This window comes from Bombus terrestris, chromosome 16 (genome assembly GCF_910591885.1).
Source record: "Bombus terrestris chromosome 16, iyBomTerr1.2, whole genome shotgun sequence".
NCBI classification, from domain to species: domain Eukaryota; kingdom Metazoa; phylum Arthropoda; class Insecta; order Hymenoptera; family Apidae; genus Bombus; species Bombus terrestris.
The window spans coordinates 3,010,528-3,028,667 of record NC_063284.1 but is presented as its reverse complement, the minus strand read 5'-3'; the positions used below and the strand labels follow the sequence as shown (position 1 = coordinate 3,028,667).

The 18,140-nt window shown below is 29.0% G+C and overlaps 8 protein-coding genes across 16 annotated transcripts; 5 read left to right on the top strand and 3 right to left on the bottom strand.

Moving 5' to 3' along the window:
• Positions 1–139: 139 nt before the first annotated feature.
• On the top strand, positions 140–2,471 carry LOC100644044 (NADH dehydrogenase [ubiquinone] 1 alpha subcomplex subunit 10, mitochondrial). The gene is made up of 6 exons (XM_012319739.3): positions 140–281; positions 543–679; positions 766–838; positions 1,066–1,710; positions 1,786–2,178; positions 2,259–2,471. Exons 3-6 carry the CDS (start codon positions 770–772, stop codon positions 2,403–2,405), a joined length of 1,254 nt encoding a protein of 417 aa, XP_012175129.1. The 5' UTR covers positions 140–281; positions 543–679; positions 766–769; the 3' UTR covers positions 2,406–2,471.
• Positions 2,472–2,582: 111 nt separating this feature from the next.
• Positions 2,583–5,542, bottom strand: LOC100644544 (synaptobrevin homolog YKT6). The gene is made up of 4 exons (XM_003403082.4): positions 5,287–5,542; positions 4,104–4,300; positions 3,765–4,036; positions 2,583–3,683 (listed from the first exon to the last, which is right to left on the bottom strand). The coding sequence occupies exons 2-4, from the start codon at positions 4,291–4,293 to the stop codon at positions 3,543–3,545; spliced, it is 603 nt and encodes a 200-aa protein (XP_003403130.1). The 5' UTR covers positions 4,294–4,300; positions 5,287–5,542; the 3' UTR covers positions 2,583–3,542.
• A 166-nt stretch (positions 5,543–5,708) lies between these two features.
• Positions 5,709–7,597, top strand: LOC100644157 (inhibitor of growth protein 5). Its single transcript, XM_048413571.1, has 4 exons — positions 5,709–6,060; positions 6,274–6,726; positions 6,797–6,975; positions 7,047–7,597. The coding sequence occupies exons 1-4, from the start codon at positions 6,012–6,014 to the stop codon at positions 7,146–7,148; spliced, it is 783 nt and encodes a 260-aa protein (XP_048269528.1). The 5' UTR covers positions 5,709–6,011; the 3' UTR covers positions 7,149–7,597.
• LOC100644667 (beta-1,3-galactosyltransferase 6) lies at positions 6,733–9,468 on the bottom strand. Of its 2 annotated transcripts, none has more exons than XR_007226935.1 (3): positions 8,493–9,466; positions 7,913–8,414; positions 6,733–7,095 (listed from the first exon to the last, which is right to left on the bottom strand). XR_007226935.1 is itself a non-coding variant. In XM_012319750.3 (3 exons), coding segments are annotated over exons 1-3 (1,014 nt in total). In that variant the 5' UTR covers positions 9,221–9,468; the 3' UTR covers positions 6,733–7,094. The 2 variants fall into 2 exon arrangements, 1 of the variants encoding a protein (XP_012175140.1); XM_012319750.3 differs by having other exon boundaries at positions 8,130–8,414; positions 8,493–9,468.
• Positions 9,469–9,599: 131 nt separating this feature from the next.
• Positions 9,600–11,661, bottom strand: LOC100644426 (tRNA (adenine(58)-N(1))-methyltransferase non-catalytic subunit TRM6). Its single transcript, XM_020868169.2, has 2 exons — positions 11,520–11,661; positions 9,600–11,375 (listed from the first exon to the last, which is right to left on the bottom strand). Exon 2 carries the CDS (start codon positions 11,313–11,315, stop codon positions 9,732–9,734), a length of 1,584 nt encoding a protein of 527 aa, XP_020723828.1. The 5' UTR covers positions 11,316–11,375; positions 11,520–11,661; the 3' UTR covers positions 9,600–9,731.
• On the top strand, positions 11,522–14,076 carry LOC100643836 (translation initiation factor eIF-2B subunit gamma). 7 transcript variants are annotated; one of them, XM_048413567.1, is made up of 6 exons: positions 11,522–11,617; positions 12,373–12,503; positions 12,623–13,058; positions 13,140–13,452; positions 13,554–13,783; positions 13,857–14,076. In XM_048413567.1, exons 2-6 carry the CDS (start codon positions 12,488–12,490, stop codon positions 14,011–14,013), a joined length of 1,152 nt encoding a protein of 383 aa, XP_048269524.1. In that variant the 5' UTR covers positions 11,522–11,617; positions 12,373–12,487; the 3' UTR covers positions 14,014–14,076. The 7 variants fall into 7 exon arrangements, with proteins under 7 accessions (XP_048269524.1, XP_020723829.2, XP_048269523.1 ...); XM_048413566.1 differs by lacking the exon at positions 11,522–11,617 and adding an exon at positions 11,727–11,785; XM_048413565.1 differs by lacking the exon at positions 11,522–11,617 and adding an exon at positions 12,093–12,268.
• A 173-nt stretch (positions 14,077–14,249) lies between these two features.
• On the top strand, positions 14,250–15,338 carry LOC100644788 (60S ribosomal protein L37). 2 transcript variants are annotated; one of them, XM_003403084.4, is made up of 4 exons: positions 14,250–14,365; positions 14,819–14,954; positions 15,049–15,133; positions 15,215–15,338. In XM_003403084.4, the coding sequence occupies exons 1-4, from the start codon at positions 14,363–14,365 to the stop codon at positions 15,264–15,266; spliced, it is 276 nt and encodes a 91-aa protein (XP_003403132.1). In that variant the 5' UTR covers positions 14,250–14,362; the 3' UTR covers positions 15,267–15,338. The 2 variants fall into 2 exon arrangements, with proteins under 2 accessions (XP_003403132.1, XP_020723831.1); XM_020868172.2 differs by lacking the exon at positions 14,250–14,365 and adding an exon at positions 14,498–14,668.
• Positions 15,339–15,832: 494 nt separating this feature from the next.
• LOC100645035 (mpv17-like protein 2) lies at positions 15,833–17,715 on the top strand. Its single transcript, XM_003403086.4, has 4 exons — positions 15,833–16,492; positions 16,613–17,055; positions 17,199–17,324; positions 17,448–17,715. The coding sequence occupies exons 1-4, from the start codon at positions 16,468–16,470 to the stop codon at positions 17,466–17,468; spliced, it is 615 nt and encodes a 204-aa protein (XP_003403134.1). The 5' UTR covers positions 15,833–16,467; the 3' UTR covers positions 17,469–17,715.
• The last annotated feature ends 425 nt before the right edge of the window (positions 17,716–18,140 follow it).

Sequence of the window (18,140 nt, the reverse complement as noted above, 5' to 3'; positions counted from 1 at the left end):
TTCACGTCGAGTTCACATCTTTTATCCCCAAGAGATGTGTCGCTTCTCTTCCACGAAACAATTTTATCACTAGATCTTGATTCTTTAAAAGAAGAGGATCAATTTAAATGGTTATCACTCTAGGGCAAGGATGTTTATGACGGTTATTGCCGGCTTAATTAATTAGTGATTAAAAGGTTCGACGCTTCAGTTTCTGCGCAAACCATTCTATTTGTTTGCGAGATCGCATAGCTGCGATATTAGCGCCACTTGTCAAGAACTCCAACAACTTAATCAAGGAGGTAAATTCAAAGTTTTTCTGTCTCCTTTACATTTTCTTTTTTATTTTTTGACTTGTACTCTTCTTCTGAATGCTTTAAGATGTTATTTTAACATTATTTTTAGTTAATATGTCGAAATAATAATTCTATAAAGCCATTAACTTACAACACTTGACGTGCGTTTAATCGAAAACATTTCATTTGGAATTATATTTAATTATTTTATGATGTCAATTGTCTCAATTATTAAAGTATAACATATAATTTTTACCTGCTTTTTAGCATAATTCCATAGTTTTCATCACATTTTTCAATTAAAAAGCTATAACTTTGCAATAATAATAACAGTATGTACGAATTGAGTACCACTGAGCAAAGTTAAAGAACTACTTTCTGATAATACTTTACTATCATAGGAGGTAAGAAATTAATAATGCGAAGAGACTTTGTTACATTATATGTCATTAATTGTATTAAAATTTGACTGAGATAATATTTATTTCAGTACAATGACATCGATATTCTGTATTACCTTCATTAAAGGCAATTCCATCGGATATTTAACTCGATTATGTAAGGTTAGTACTTTCTGAATTATTATAATAAAGACATTAACGTATAATAAAAATTGTATACACAGTGTTATTACATCTGTTTGATATTTAATAATCAAAGTAATTGTATATTGTCAAAATCGTTTATCTACTTGTACGTATAATGTATAACTAAATAGTTTTATAAAATGTTCTTTTTTATCCTGAATACTTTCCATTACCAAACTTATTCATATAATTACTTTTTATAGGCATCAAAGAATTTTAATATTGTGACACAAGTGGCATTTATGAAAACATTGTCAAATAAACCCTTTACACCTAAACCAGCTCCATTTCCTTATTGGAAAAAATTATGTAATGAAATAAATATGACTTTTGATCCAACAACTCTCAGATTTGATGAAAATACCAAAGTAATAGTCGTAGATGGCCCTCCTGCATCAGGAAAAAGTAAACTTTGCGAACAAATAGCAAAGGAATTTGGTTTATTATATATGCCACCACCAGTATTTGATGAAATGTATATAAATTATTATGGATTTGACGTACGCAGTCTAAATCCAAAACTGAAAGATGAGTGGCGTATGCGTGATCTGACAGATTTCCTAAGAGATCCTGATAACAGGGGAACAGCCCGTATCCAATACGGAATATTTATGATGAGAATGGAACAATACTTAAATGCGTTACTTCATGTTTTGGCAACTGGACAGGGAGTGGTTCTTAATCGTTGCATCTTTACAGAAGCTGGTTATATGCATGCTATGTATAATTCTGGGTATCTTAGCAAACAAGCTGTGAATGAATTTGATATGATGAGGACAGACACATTCAATTTTTTGCTGAGACCGCATTTAATTATATATTTGGATGCAACCCCAGAGACTGTTCTAGTAAGTTTTGTCTCATTTCCAACAAAATTATGTCAGTTAAGATTAATATTACTCTATTGATTGAATATATTACAGGAAAGAATTAAAAAACGAGGTAACATAGACGAAATAAATTCAAAAGTCTTTACAAAAAAATTTTTGTCAGATCTGAGCATCGCGACTAAAGAAAGATGCTTGTCTTGGCTATCTTCTCATTCAGAGATATTAATCTATGATTGGAACAAAGAGAGCAATAACATGGATATAATTAACGACATAGAAAACTTAAATTTAGAAGAAGAAATTAAACAAGAAAAATTTAGTGATTGGGTATTTGTTGATACTAATGAATTAATCGACTCATTAGAAATGTATCATACTAAGAATCATATATATGCTTGCTTGGAAAAAACGACAATATCGGAAATTGCTCTAGAAATGTACGTTTCAAATGATGCAGAAGCTGCTATAGACAAGCTACTTAGTGAAGTAAGTATAAGTATGTAACTTTAGTTATACTAAATTATCAAATCGTATATAAATTATAAAAATTTGTTGTATTGTTTCAGATCGAATCCGAAAAGTATGCACCTAAATGTAATCCAAAACTTGATAAAGTTCCATGGATTATAAAGGAGAAATATTTCATACTCAGTGCGTGCCGTCGTACACCCCGCGACTTTATAAATTGCGATCTATTTAAATTACCTTGTTAATAGCTACGTTAAAACTAATTTGTAATGATTTAGATCAAAATAAATTGTTCTCGTAGTAGAAAGTAATTGTTATAATGTTGTAAAATTAAACATAATTCTACAGTCTCGTTTCACAATCTCTAGATAATAGAATGAAATAATTCAAATTATTTCGATTCTGCCACAAAAAAGCAAACGTGTTAAAAATATAAATATATTTTCAAAATTACATAGATATATATATATAATTGTTTACACTTGTACACGCATTACATTAAATACATTTTAGCTATATATACCTGCGTATTATATTCATTTATAAGTACATATAACATGTATATATATATATATAATTATAAAGAAACAAATTAGAATTTTAATTATTTAAAGTTGGTACAACTCATATATGGAAATTATCGAGTAATGCATGAAATAGTACTTCACTTTTTATCGCTTCAAGTCGTTTCATGTTCGCAATATTACAACTTATTGTTTCATTTTACAGTAGTACAAAACAATTTAATTTTACAAGTCATTAACAAGAACATATACGGCAATAAGGGATAAAAAAGAAAAAAACAAAGTTTTAATAGCAAAAATATTTTTCTTTTACTATTATGCTACGTTACGTTATAAATAAACACTAAGGTAACTGTTTACAAAGCTTCATTTTGTAATAACCCATCTCGGCACTTAAAAAAATTTAAAAGTAGTACTTATATCATGTACTTATCTTTAGTAGAGAAATATTCACTTTATTTTTATAATCGTTTTTGTATATTTTGTCAACATATAAATAAAAGTCGGAATGTATTCCTATACACAAAACTATAGTACGATTCTTCTAAGACCAAGTTGGTTTTTACAAAAAGAAAAAGAAAAAAAATAATTAAGAACGAATAAAAAGTATTAAAATCAGTTGAGTGAATCCGGCAGTAGCTTGATACACCATTTAAGTGCATTAATACACCTTATATACAAACAGTCTGTACACAAAATATCGAATTTTGCCACATGTTGCCATCTACATGTAGAATTTACAAATTATCCATTTTAATGAAATCTATATGTAATTTCTAACTAATTTCTTTGCACTCTGTATTGATATTATAAAATTACAATGAAACATAGTCAGCATGATTTTCACAACAAAGAGTTTTAAGGAGTTAAACTACAACACGAATTAGTTTTACGTGCAGTTTTGTAAAACGCTTTCGACTGAGCGCTAAGACCTTGTGACTTGGAAACCAATTCATCCAAATTCTCACCTCTTTTAAGAACAGCCTCTAATGTATTGTGCTACAAAAACGCATGAAATAGATATCATTAATACAATCCAGAAGATATTTCTTTGCTGTTATTTTCAAGATTTATACTTACTAAAATAATCTTTGTCTCGTCTAAGTCATTTTGCATTTTAGTAAGAGCATCTGCTTCATTTGGGTTTTGATATTTTGCTAAATATATGTTAACCTGTGCAAAGTCAGTCATAGCTTCACTCAATGTATCCCACATAGATTGTGGATATTTTGCTACAAAATCGTCCATAACTTTTGTAATTAGTGTATGTGCTACTCTTCTAGGATATTCATGGTCCGATATAAGTACTGCAGCAAGATTATCCGCTCGTACAAACACGTGACACATGTAATCTGCAAAGTATTACAATTTAACAATTGAAAATTACTAAGAATCTCCATAAGCTTTTGCAAGTGTTACCTCCTTCCTTCACGCTCTGTCTAGAGCAACTCTGAGTACGTTCCACGATAGTCTTACTTATAAATGTCATGAACTCTTTGATGCTTCCTCTTTGAAAAAATGAAAATGACTCTACATCATAAGCAGCTTTTAACATTGTCGCTGATGTGGGATTTTTATACAAAACAGACAGCGCATATAGTTTTACCATCTTTTAGCTGCAAAATGAATGATTTATTCTTTTAATTGGATATAATATCCATGTTGATATATTTTTGGTAAATGGGCAGAAGAGTATAAATTGGAATTATTGGTTTTGCAAAAAAGCACTTATAATAGATAGGTTTCTTTATTGTTTCCCCTATAAGATTACAAGGACTTCCATTTACTATATATTACATATTACCAAGTTATATGTTATATAATATTATACAATACTATGCAACAAAAAGCTCCATATAATATAATAATATAATAAAACAATACAAAAGCACTTTAGTACAGATGTTTGATTTTGAACATGCATGTGATGACATATATCTTGTCCCACTGATATTACAAAATATACATCATACTCAATTTAGAAATATTCTTTTTTTTTTTGTTTTAAACAATAACATGTTATTTTAATCAAATTTTTAACTTTAACCTATATTTATTCAATCAAGCAGTATCTATAGCGATTAAGATGCTTTATAAAAATAATTCGAATTAAAAAATAAGTTGAGCAAGAGAAACTTTTGCATAAGTAAAAAATAGTCGTACAAGATATATGAATTAGAGCATTTCTCCCATTCTCACCAAAATTTGGATAACATTCTTTTACTCGCCCACCAGAGATATATAATTATATTTAGCATAAAAAAATATTGCTTATTGAAATTTATCAAATACAACACTAAGTTAATACGTTGACTGTCACGATGGTCATCGATAACCGATATTACTAAATTTTTTAGAATGATTAAAATAAAATAAATTTCATGGTCTAATAAATTTTTAACAATGTGAATGACTTAGATAACATAGTCAGAAAAAAATAGGCAAATACAATATAATATTTTTAAAAAATTCAATGTGTAATATACTCCGATCTTGAGTGCGACTTCCATGACAAAATATATAAAAATCATATAACAGTCAACATGTTAAAGTGAACATATTTCATTGAACAACTCCAACCTTGAAACTTGTTAAAACTTACCGCGAATTATGCACGATCTACTTAAATTTCTTTTAACATACAAAAGGAATTAGATTTAGGTTAACTATTGAATTTTTGCTCATTCCTGACAAGAATTCTATGATTACTTTTAGTTTCATTTACGACTGCACCTACTTTGATGTTAAAGAAATGCAAGCCGCCATGTTTCTCATCTGAACTATGATTCTCAATCGATTCTGCGTATCATCGCTTTTTTAGATTTAATTTTACGTATTTATTTTATGATTCAATTCACTTAATAAATAATTACATACGATACATAATGATGTTTACATTATAATAATATACTGTTATTGTAATAATTTGAATTTCTAATTAACCTAACTATGTTAGTTTCAAGTTTTCTTTCTAATTTGTAATCAAATTATAGGGTAAAAAATTGCGTTATAATGTCATAATTATGTTATAACGTATCATGTCATAATGTACATTTGCCCCCTGAATGTTCATATTTTCCTAATTTATTTTTATTATTGTGGGATTATTAGACAGCAAATTGCGCCTTCCCGCCAGAAGAACAATGATGGTAGCAATATAGTTGGTAGTCATGACATTAACGCATGTTGCTTTGCACCGTCTACATTCATCGATCGTTCCTTTTCAGGAAGTTTCGTAGATTTTTTTAATGATACCCGAAATTTGGTGCAAGTAATAAATTATTTTAATATTTCTATAAATTACATTCTCCTTCATTTTTCAATTGTATGAAAATAAACATGACAACTGCATTATATCTGGAGCATTATTTAGACAGTAAGTGTTCAATCTTTTTTGATCTAAAACAAAAACAAAACTATATTTTTATAGAGTTATGTCACATAAAAATTAATTAAAATTTTATTAATGTCACTCACATATATATTATGATACCACAAATTCAACACTATTGAATAAATGCATTACTAATAATAGAGAAAATAATTTCTTGCTGCAATTCTTATTATTTATCAAATTTTGTTTCATCAGGTTTGGAGCATTTACCTATTGAACTACAAAGAAACTTCACTTTGATGAGAGATCTCGATGCTAGAGCACAAGGATTAATGAAAGACATAGATAAATTAGCGGATGATTATTTGAAAAATATGAAAAAAGAATCTCCGGAAAAGAAGAAAGAACAGTTGACCCATATTCAAAATTTGTTCAATAAAGCAAAAGAATATGGCGATGACAAAGTTCAGTTAGCGATACAAACATATGAATTAGTAGACAAACATATTAGGAGACTAGATTCAGATTTGGCTAGATTTGAAGCTGAAATACAAGATAAAGCATTAAATAGTAGTAGGGCACAAGAAGAGAATAATGCTAGTAAAAAGGGTAGGAAAAAATTGAAAGAGAAGGAGAAACGAAAGAAAGGAGCTGTAGGCACAAATAGTGAAGATGAGTCAAAATCAGCTAGGAAAAAACAAAAAAAAGGTAAAATTAGTTGATATTGTGTTTCATCTATATTCATGAAAAGATTATAATTCATTGAACATAATTTCAGGAGGATCTGTTGCTTCTGCTTCGTCAGCTGGGGCTGTTGGAAGTGGTGCTCAAGTAGATTCTACTGCACTTGGCCATCCAGCAGATGTTTTAGACATGCCAGTAGATCCTAATGAACCAACTTATTGTCTGTGTCATCAAGTTTCTTATGGAGAAATGATTGGTTGTGATAATCCAGACGTAAGTGTATATTATCTCAAATATCTCTTTAAATATTTGTAATCTTTTAACAATATTCTCTTTTGGTATAGTGTCCTATAGAATGGTTCCACTTTGCATGCGTTGGATTAACTACAAAACCTAAAGGAAAATGGTATTGCCCAAAATGTACACAAGATAGAAAGAAGAAGTAAGTTCTAGAAAATGCATAAATATGTTCATCTATTTTAAAATGAAATGAAAGATTTATGCATCATTTCTAAAATTAGGATATGACATCATTTCATGGTTTAACGTGAAACGATGTTTTATTGTATAAAAGTAAGTAAATAGGAAATTTGTAAAGAAAAATGAAAAAAGATATAAAGTAAATACTAAAACTTCCATTGCATCTAATATTGCCAAAAAAGAATGTTTTTTTTAACTTTATGTTCGATAACACTTATATCATCAGCAATATAAGATGTAATGAAAATGCGGTAAATTAATAGCTTATCACAAAGACAATATTTGAAAATCGGCCGTGACTTTATTTTTGTCTTTCTGTTTTTCATTTTAGATATATAAAGTAGTAATTTATTTTGAATTGGTCGTTTTCAAATATCTGTGATTTACTCAATTGAGATACTATCTTACTATATAAGTATTGTATTAAAGTAAAAAATTATATATATATATATTGCTGTTTTTATATTTTATAAATGTAAATGATACTGTATAAAGAGAGAAAAAGAGAATAAGTTTCTTTTTGTTGAAATAAAATATACTATATGAAATTGAATTTGATATATATAAATGAAAAAAATATATTTAATTTACAAAAATGGTTTTTTTAATTTCTATTTCTATTCAAGCGTATGTACAAAAAATAACCATAAATATGCTTAACTTATTCATTACAAAAGAAGAGTATTAATATGAAATGCATGTTTTTATATGATAATATTCGAATTCTTACTCATTTATCGTTATTCATTTCTTGATTAACTAACTATGAAAACTATGAAGCATCTCGTTATTTAGATTGAATTATTATAATCATGTTTGATAAATAAATAAAAAATTTATGAGAGTAATTACTAATAAATTTAGTGGTTGAGTACAAATTTGCATAACAATTTAAAATGAAGAAATGACTAGAATATCAGATGTATGAAAAGAAGAGATTTGATTACTATGGAATGCCTGATCGTAAATTGCAACATTGACTAGGTGGAACTGTCCAATTATATTGGTAGCTCATGTGATTTCTTATTTCTTTTATACATAATACTCCAGATGCTTGATAATATTCATGCATATTTTTCATGTTTTCAATGGTCTGTTTATGTGTAACTATATACTGATTAGAACATCCACGCGATCTGTATTCTGTGTTAAAACGTATGTCGTGTTTTCTTTCAATATTTGCCAAAGGTGCTATCCAAACACCAACAGACACATCTTCTGCTTTGTACAATCTAAAAATATACCCAATAGTAAGAAATATTAAATATAATACTTGATAACAATTCAATTTTATATTATCAAAATCTTACTTTAAAATGTCTGCATTTATAGCAATAAATTTTACTAAATTATAAGATAAAATATATCCTCCTCCAAGCGCATAAGGAAGATAATAATCACATAATATCCAATCTGCCTCTTTCCATGGTCCACTCCTTTTGACATGTGCCTTTCCATTAAAAAATCCCCAATATAGTTCCTTTTTTGTGCCTTTGCTGTCCCACTTATCTAGCTCTTTTAAAATCTTATGTACCAGGGCAAATGTATCATCATCGCATTTCATCACAAAGTCAAATTCATAGTATTCATAGATTTCCTTGAATGCGTATAAAACTTTCTTTGTTAGAGTCCCATAAGAATCTGGTAGTCTTGATAATAATAGTAAATCATCAAATTTCTGCTGTTCAGAATGCAGAGTTTCTCTTTGCTCTGGCAATATATCTAAAGTTCCTATTACAAAGAAATGCTTAACCGTGGCTTGCTTCTGAGCCAGCCATGTTTTCCTGATTGTTGCCCTTCGTTCTAAGTTATCAGGACTAGACAGTATGAGTACTATGAGTCTGAATTTTGTCTTGTTCCTTACTTCTTGCTCGTTCAGGGAACACTTTGTGGAAGGCAAATAACGTATACATAAGAAGACAATCAACAGCATGATCAGCAACGTCGGGATATTCAATTTCACGTGCAATTTTTTCCTGATCATCATGGATAAATTCTTCGACGAAAGTTTTAATGGTAGAAGCGTCACAAAATTCATTTGTAAATACGTTTATATTCACATTCCTAACCTCTCGAATATTACCTCCGTATGTATAAGTATGTGACTTGATAATTCGACATTTTTTCAAATGCCCAGTCTTTAAATCAGTACCATCTATTACGTAAGCATTTCTCGTAAGAAATTCTTATTTCCTTTTATATTGACATTTAAATTTTGTAAGAAAAGTTCACAAACTCAACCGATACAGAGAAATCTAACTTTATTGACATGGAGAGTTAAAGAAACCTAACTTCATTGACAAGAAGGATGACAGAATCAGCTGTTGAATTTATTATCTAGAACGAATTATCCCCACTACTACTGCTGTCAAAAATTTCAAATATAAAAAACAGATTTCTAATATTGCTAATTCTAATAGAATTAAGTAAATCATACATGAAATATAAAATGACATTTCTTTATTATTTTCAAAAAATTAATTTAAATATAAAGCATTTATAAAAAGTATATTACTATTTATGGTATAAGTTTGCTCAAGTATTTCTTATTACTGAACTAAATATCCACTTAATAAATAACCTCCAGTATCACTGGTTAAAATATCAGGATGTGTTCTATCTGGTAATACTTGATATGATCGCAGGAAATTGGAGAAAAGTTTTAAATTAATAACATTTTGCTTATGTTTCAATGTCATGTAAGTCTCCAGTAATGGTTCTCGATGCACATGATAAATTACAAATGGTCTAGATGGTCCTAAAAAAGGTAGAAGAGCCATAATAATGTTCAAAGGATGTTCTCTTGCTATGATGGCCAATCCTCGAGCTTTAGACCCATTAACAAGATCCACTGCTTCTTGTGTTTTTGATAACCACTTTGGTTTCTTTACAGGAGTAAGTTTTGCAGAGTTACATTTATCACTTTCATTAAGTTTGCGTTTTAAACTACCATTTGTGCTATGTTTAACATCTTCATTTAATTCATTAACAATATCTGAATTTGTCTCTTTCATATCTGTGCTATGCTTAGTCTTATCATTTGATTCATCGTTATCTAAATTTTTTTCTTCCTCATCTATACTATGTTTTATCTCATCATTTGATTCATTGTCATCTAAATTTTTCTCTTTCATACCTATGCTATGCTTGATTTCATCATTTAATTCATTATTATCTAAAGTTTCCTCTTTCATACCTATTTTTTCTTCTACTTGTGGGAGTTGTTTATTTACATGATTCTCATCATTTTTACTTTTTACATTTTTTACATTATTTATATTATCATGATAAGCTTTTTTAGAAATTTGATCCAACACTGCACTTGCACCCTGGTAATACAATCTCAAGAAACTATAGATATTGACATTAAGTAACCTGTCTGATTGTTCTTTAGGAAAATTCATAGCATTAATAAGTGTAACCTGAGGCTTATTTCCAGGGTGCAAATTAATCAAATGTCCCATTGTATTTGAACCAATTCTATTTAACATTGCAGCTGCTGGTAAACCATGTGATCCACTGTCATATAATATGTATAAACCATCTGATTGAACGTCACTGTATGACAATAACTGTGCCAAAGAGTCCATTCTTAAATTTCCAATTTTTTTATGATCTTGCTTAAAATATATATCGTGCAATAAATTTATACTAGGTTTCCATATTGTTATATATTTGAGATACTTCTGTTCCTTTTTTTTCAGGTACTTTTCCTGAGAATATTCGGTTCTCTCTAAGAAAGATTTATTGTTCTCAATTAAACTGCCCACTATTTCTTTACCACTTTTGCCAGATTCTTGAAGCTGAAGTATTTGTTCCTTGGAAAGCTTCTGTGATGTACCGTCATCAATAATAGAACGATTGTCACTACCACTTGGTAGTTCACTTAGTAAATCATTCAATGACTCTGTTTCTACTACTTCTTTTAAAGAATATGTTCGCTTCCCTCCTTTTACTTGTACCATCTCAAAGGTAGTCCAAAATGGTTTTCCAATAATCTCATGCATCTGTACTGTATCTTTCCCCAACATTAAAGTACCATTCATAGTTACTTTATAAATCTTTTTAAAACTTAACTTTTTTATTATTACATACTTTCCTACGGTAATTATATCGTCTTCATTTTCACACATATTTATTAATCTAACTGATCTCTCTCGAGATACACGTTTTCTCTAGATTTGATAACTCTGCTATAGGTTAGAAATGCTATAATTAATACTTCAATATAAATTTATGTAAATTTTATATAATATATTTCATGATATTCTTTTTGTCAAATTTTATAATTTCTGTTTTGGAATGCTGGAAATATTTGAGATATAACTTGATCTAACCTAAATGCAGCGGCGTTAACCCTTTCAGTGCTGTGGGCGCATATAGGTGTCTGGCGAAAGCTATCGGTGTGGACTAAGGACATATATATGCGTTTTCTGTAAGTGCCCGGCGTGGACTAAAGACGCATGTATGGGTTTTTCAATTTTTCCGAACATCTACACAGAAGTAATACTATTACGTTTGTGTGAAATAAACATAAATGCATTCCTTACAGCAGTAAACAAATGCCAATAGTGCCTCGTTATTGTTGAAGTGATCACCACTTGTAAGAAAACTCTACATCTGATTTTTTTAATTTTCTCAAGCACTGAATTTTTCACACACAACTAAATTATTAACTTGTGTTATATTTACTAAATTTAGGTTTCTAGTTTATTGTTTTCTAGTTTATTACCCAAATTCTAGTTAACTGTAAATTTCAATGTTTATAATAAATAATTAAAAATAACTAAAAAATAACGCTCTTGAATCATTTAATCTCGTGCAAAAGAATTACTATAACTTATTATGATTTGGGCTTTGAATAGTCAATCAACAGAGTTCAGTCTAACGAAAAAGTATTCCGTCTACAGCGATCGTCAGCGCTAGACGCGCGCCGTCCGTACGGACGGCATAGGCCGCGAGTATTCAGCACTCAAAGGGTTAAATAACCAGCATATCATTGATGACACATGCATCATCTGTCACTAGAGGTTATTAAAGTCACACTGAGAAGAAAATATTAATAATTTCATTCTTTTTCTTTATTGTACGTTTTATTATGTATTATTGTAAAATAAGTAACCTTTAGTTTTAGTATACAACAAATTTGTTTCCCTTTATAATAATTTAAAATATATTATTAATTATTAGGTAAACAGAATGTTTCCTTATAAAGAGTTTCAAGCAGTTGTACTCGCCGCTGGAGGAGGTTCCCGTATGACTGAGCTTACTCGAAGTCAATATAAATGTTTGTTGCCAATTGGAAATGTACCAATGGTCTGGTATCCTCTTCAATTATTAGAACGTGTTGGTTTTAAAGAAGCTATTGTTATTATATCTGAATATATGGAACGCAATGTTTCCTTAGCCTTAAGTGACTTGAATCTCAAAATTAAAACAGATATCGTTGCTGTGAAAAATGCAGAAGATTTGGGAACTGCAGATTCTATCAGACTTATTCATGAAAAAATTCACACAGATTTTTTAGTCATATCTTGTGACTTGATTACAGATGTGGACATATGTGAAATTTTGAATCTTTATAGAAAACATAATGCTAGTATCACAGCATTAATGTTGCCTGTTCCTAAAATACCAGATGACTTTGTAACACCTGGTCCAAAAAACAAACAGAAGCCTGAGACTGATTTGATTGGCATTTGTAATGAGACTGGCCGATTAATTTTCTTGGCTTCAGCCTCAGACTTTGAGGACACAATAAAAATTTCACAAATATTTCTTCAGAAACATCCAAGTTTTACAATGCATTCAAAATTAATGGATTCTCATTTGTATGTCATTAACAAATGGGTTTTAAATTTCCTGGTACAAAATAAGTAAGTAGAATTTCACAAAAAAAGTTTTTAACAATTTAATTTATAAATTTTCTTAATGAGTTAACTTTTGCTTTTTTATAGAAATTTTACTACACTGAAAGGTGAACTTCTTCCATATATTGTTAGGAAACAATTTTCAAAACCTTCCAAACAATGTACAGATGATAAAAATGCTTCTGTAGTACAAATGAATTTAAAGGATGATATTTATCATTTCGCGGTTGAGAAACCACTCAACGAATTAATCAGAAAAATGTCAGCATACAATGATCATGGCACTGATTTGGAAGATGCTTACCATGGAGATATAATACGATGTTATGCTCATATTGGTAATGGGAAATTTGGTTTGAGGACAAATACCATACAAATGTACCACCTTGCTAATACAAAAGTGAGAATGAACAACATTTATTTTAATTAATAGTTTTAAACATTAAATTAATAGCATCAATATAGATATAAGAATATATTGTAGAATATAATATATTTTAGATATCAGAATGGTGGAATAACAATAATGATGGACAGTCTCCTATACCAATTATTGCTCCTACAGCAACGATACGTAGCACACAAATACAAGATTGTTATGTGGACAATAATGCTCTTATCGAAGAAAAAACATCTCTTAAACACACTCATATTGGCCCAAATGTAACCATTGAATCAAAGACTAGAATATCACAGAGCGTTTTAATGGAATCTGCAAATGTCAAACAACGGTATTATATTTAAAATAATTAAACTTTATGTTCATAGAAGGAATACTTAAAATTTATAAATCATTTGTTGCAGATGCGTAATACAGAATTGCATATTAGGTAGTGGTTGTGTTATTGAAGAGGGTAGTGAATTGAAGAACTGTATAGTTGGTTACAAACACGTTGTACCATCTGGAAGTCAATATTCTCGCGACGTTCTTACTGATGCAAATGACCTGATAGTAATTTAATTATTCGCAAATATATTAAATACATTAGTCATTTAAATAATAAATATATTTGTCTGTATAAAATTAGTATATTATCATTAATTCAAATTAACCTTATTTCTTAAAAAGAAAATAAAATAATACAAATATGTATGTTTTTTTTAATACAATATATATCGTAGATCCAAATTGTATCAAGTTAATAAATTATACACAATAAATATGTAGAAATAAAAAAATTTTTTGTGTTGTGTAAAATTAATATTCAAATGAGAACCACTGTGTGTTTGAATAAAGGACTGCGTGGAAAAGGACCGTGTGGAATTGGAACACGAATAGCCTTCTTTCTTATACTGTTCCTTCGTGCAAGATGGTAAGCGTATACTCGCATCTCTCAAATCTGAATATTCTAAAACGATCATAAAAGTTATTTTCTTGCAAAATATTTCAAGTCTTTTTAAGTAATATTTAAAAATATTAAAAAGTCATAGTTTTGATGTAAATGTGTCGTATCAGTATATTATTAATGTGAATAAACGATGATTGAGGTTATGTGACAAATGTTTGTGACTCGTCATCAGATTTCAAACTAATCTCTCGACTGAAATCTTGGTTATTGCACCTATTGCAAATACTTTATTACTTTAAATAAATTTATTTTAGAGGTATAATTATGGTACGACAATTTCTGAAATATATTAATATTTTTACGCACAAATTGAGGTTATGTTTATTTAAAGTTTATGAAACCTAACCCAAATGGCAAAATACTTTTAGTATTAGTATTTAATGATTTTGTAATTAGCAATTTTATTAATTTTTACAGACGAAAGGTACATCGAGCTTTGGTAAGCGGCGAAATAAGACACATACATTGTGCAGGCGTTGTGGTCGTAGTTCGTACCATATCCAAAAATCACAATGTGCTCAATGTGGATATCCTCAGAGAAAAATGCGATCATGTAATATTTTACTTTATATTCACAATAAATTCTAGTAGTTATATTTCAGAATATTATTCATAAGTTACCCAAAAAATTTTGAACTTTGTTATAGATAATTGGTCCATAAAAGCTAAAAGGAGAAAGACTACAGGGACCGGCCGTATGCGTTACTTAAAAATTGTCCGTCGTAAATTCAAGTAAGTATAAACTTAAAATAAAAAGCAAATAAGTGGTTGATTTTGAATAATGAAAAAACAACTCTTCTCTATTTTTTCTAGGAATGGATTTAGGGAAGGTTTGCCAAAACCTAAATCAGTTCAGACTAAATAATTTTAATTTCTTTCATTGTATTATATATCTATAAAATTTTGACTTATAATAAATAACGTAAAAAGTCTAAAAGCCTATTGTATATTATGTACGTCAATAGCAATTCCATTTTAATTAAAAGTAGTTGAGATATAAACCTTTAAGCAACTACAGTAAATAACAGATCATTATAATAGTCGTATTTTCGCTGCCTGATCTTTATTTTAGATTAGATCTATCTTCGGTTTTTGTGACTTTTTGTTATAATATGTAATAGTTTATATGAGTGACATGAATATGAGTAGAATTCAAAAATACTAATTTTAAAGTGTGTAGGTCATTATTTAACAAGTTATGTGTATATAAAATTCATACATAGTACACAAATAAATTACTTAGACTTTTTTTTCATCCACTACTGTAAGTTGCAATTAAACCGTGCATATTCATGGAAAATTATATTTTTATGAATATAATTTAAGAAATGGAACCTATGAACAAAATTGTTTTATCTATTAAATATTGTAAAAGGTATTATACTTTCATATATTTTTGCATATTGTATGCATTCTTTACATTTTTTAATTTCCTATAAATGCATAAAAATCTACAGTGTAGTGAAAAGATATGTATGCCCAGATTGTATAATATGCATAAACTTCTATATGCACAACTTTAAAAAAAATGATTTTCGCGCCTTAAAACTAATATTTTTGGACTTTTGGTAAAAAATTATCATATGTTATCAAAGAGAAATCACAAATTTGGTGTAGCCCAAAATTAAGTTAGTTCTTTTTGCCAAACAAGGATTATGGAAAGATAAATTCAAACAAGTAGAAAATGCTGAATGGTGGGGTTATAGATCTACCGCGCAGACGCGGCGCAACTTTCGATTGCATTCCATCTTATAATAACCGCGGTTTCGCAAATTTATATTCAGTAATGCGCAGATTTATATTACAAAGCGGTAACTTATATCTGTTTTGAAAATCTATGTAAAAGGTATTCGCTTTTTAGTTAGTCGGAGCCGGTATGTTATTGGATCACGTTCGACAACACTTTCGTCTTCACAAGCATCGAAAAATTAAAATCTCTATGATTATCTAATAGTAAAAAAGAATTTTAAATAAAATACAGAAGAAATAAATTTAATATATAAATATTTAAAAAATCAGGCTAATAATAAAAAATAATTATCTAATAGACTAAGTTCAGTACGCAAATGACTGTGTGGAAAAAATTATTTGGTAAGTACGAATATTTAATATATTTAAATTTTCAAATTTTTGTACAACCTTGACAAATATTAATGAATTTTCAAGTAACTTCAAATTATAGTAATTTATAATCATTAATACAAATTTTAGGCAAGTATCTTTTAGTGACCAACACTGTGAGTTGTGGTTTGATGATGGCGGCAGGGGATGTCCTCCAACAACGCAATGAATATTTGAGAAAGCATAAATGTTTACCTACTAGAACATATGTTATGGCAGCGTCCCCACATGCAGAACAAAAATTTCATAACTCAAAAGATTCTGACAAATATATGCACGATTATGTGAGGACTAAAAATATGACTATTGTGGGTCTACTTCAAGGTCCTTTTCATCACTGGTTCTATATGATTTTGGATAGGGTAGTTCCCGGGAAAACTGTACTCTCCGTTATCAAAAAGACCTGTCTAGACCAAAGTATAGCCAGTCCAACTTGTTTAGGAATATTTTTTATTGGCCTTGGTCTTTTAGAACACCGCACTATGGAGGAGATTCGCGAAGAAATGAAACTGAAATTGTACGATACGTGGAAGGTACATATATACATATATATATATATATACATATACATACACACACTTCGCTTTCCCGAACTATTATTATATTTCCTTCATGGCACATTCAAGCTATATATGTATTATAACTATAATTTCCTTTTTATTCTATTTATGCTCAGGTTGACTGTTGCTTTTGGCCTCCAACACAGTGCATTAATTTCTTATTCGTACCCCTACACTATAGGGTGCTCTATATCAATTTTATGACAATGATCTATGACATTTTTCTATCATACATTAAATATGTAAGTTTCGATTACATGTCTAATTTCTTACAAACCTCTTGATTAACTTTCTAACAAAATATATTAAATTTATCTTTATTATTATATAATTTATTAATGTATTTATTACTTTTTCTATTGCAGGACGCGCAGTATGAGGGATAAACATCTTAGAGCTAGTCTGTTGTACAGATTATAAATAATTATAATTTTTTTGCATGATTATCCATAACTTGCAATATATATATAATTTTATTATTATTTTATAATATATATATATATTTATATATATATTTTTAAATATATGTTACCACCGAATAATACAAAAATTATCATATAGAATGTATAATACTCGACACGAAAGGAATGTTATTGAAAATAAAGAAACATTTGTTTTTGTATAAAAAGAAAAGTATTGTTTATAATTTCAAAATCCTATTATAGCTTATTAGTTGAAATTAGATGATAATTTTAAGCACGTGCTAATATTTATCAACAGTTGGCAACGAATGGAAACTAAACAAATTAACTACAGTTAAACATACCTAAACCATGCCAATGCTTATTTAACTTAATGCACTTATTTAATCATCAAGATTTATACTGGCGTCGAAAGTTTCGAAATTTTCGATCTCTTAAGTCCGAATGATGTTTATCAATATTTATCGATGTGCAACCGTCTGATGCATCTTGGAGAAATTCTTATTCCGTTTCCTTATCGTCCGTTACAACAGTCCATCGGATGCAACATATTTATTAGAGTGACAGCTTTTGTTTGTCATTTGGCGACAATGGGATTACAAAACATCTTCTAAGCCGTCGGTCGCCAGCGAGCAA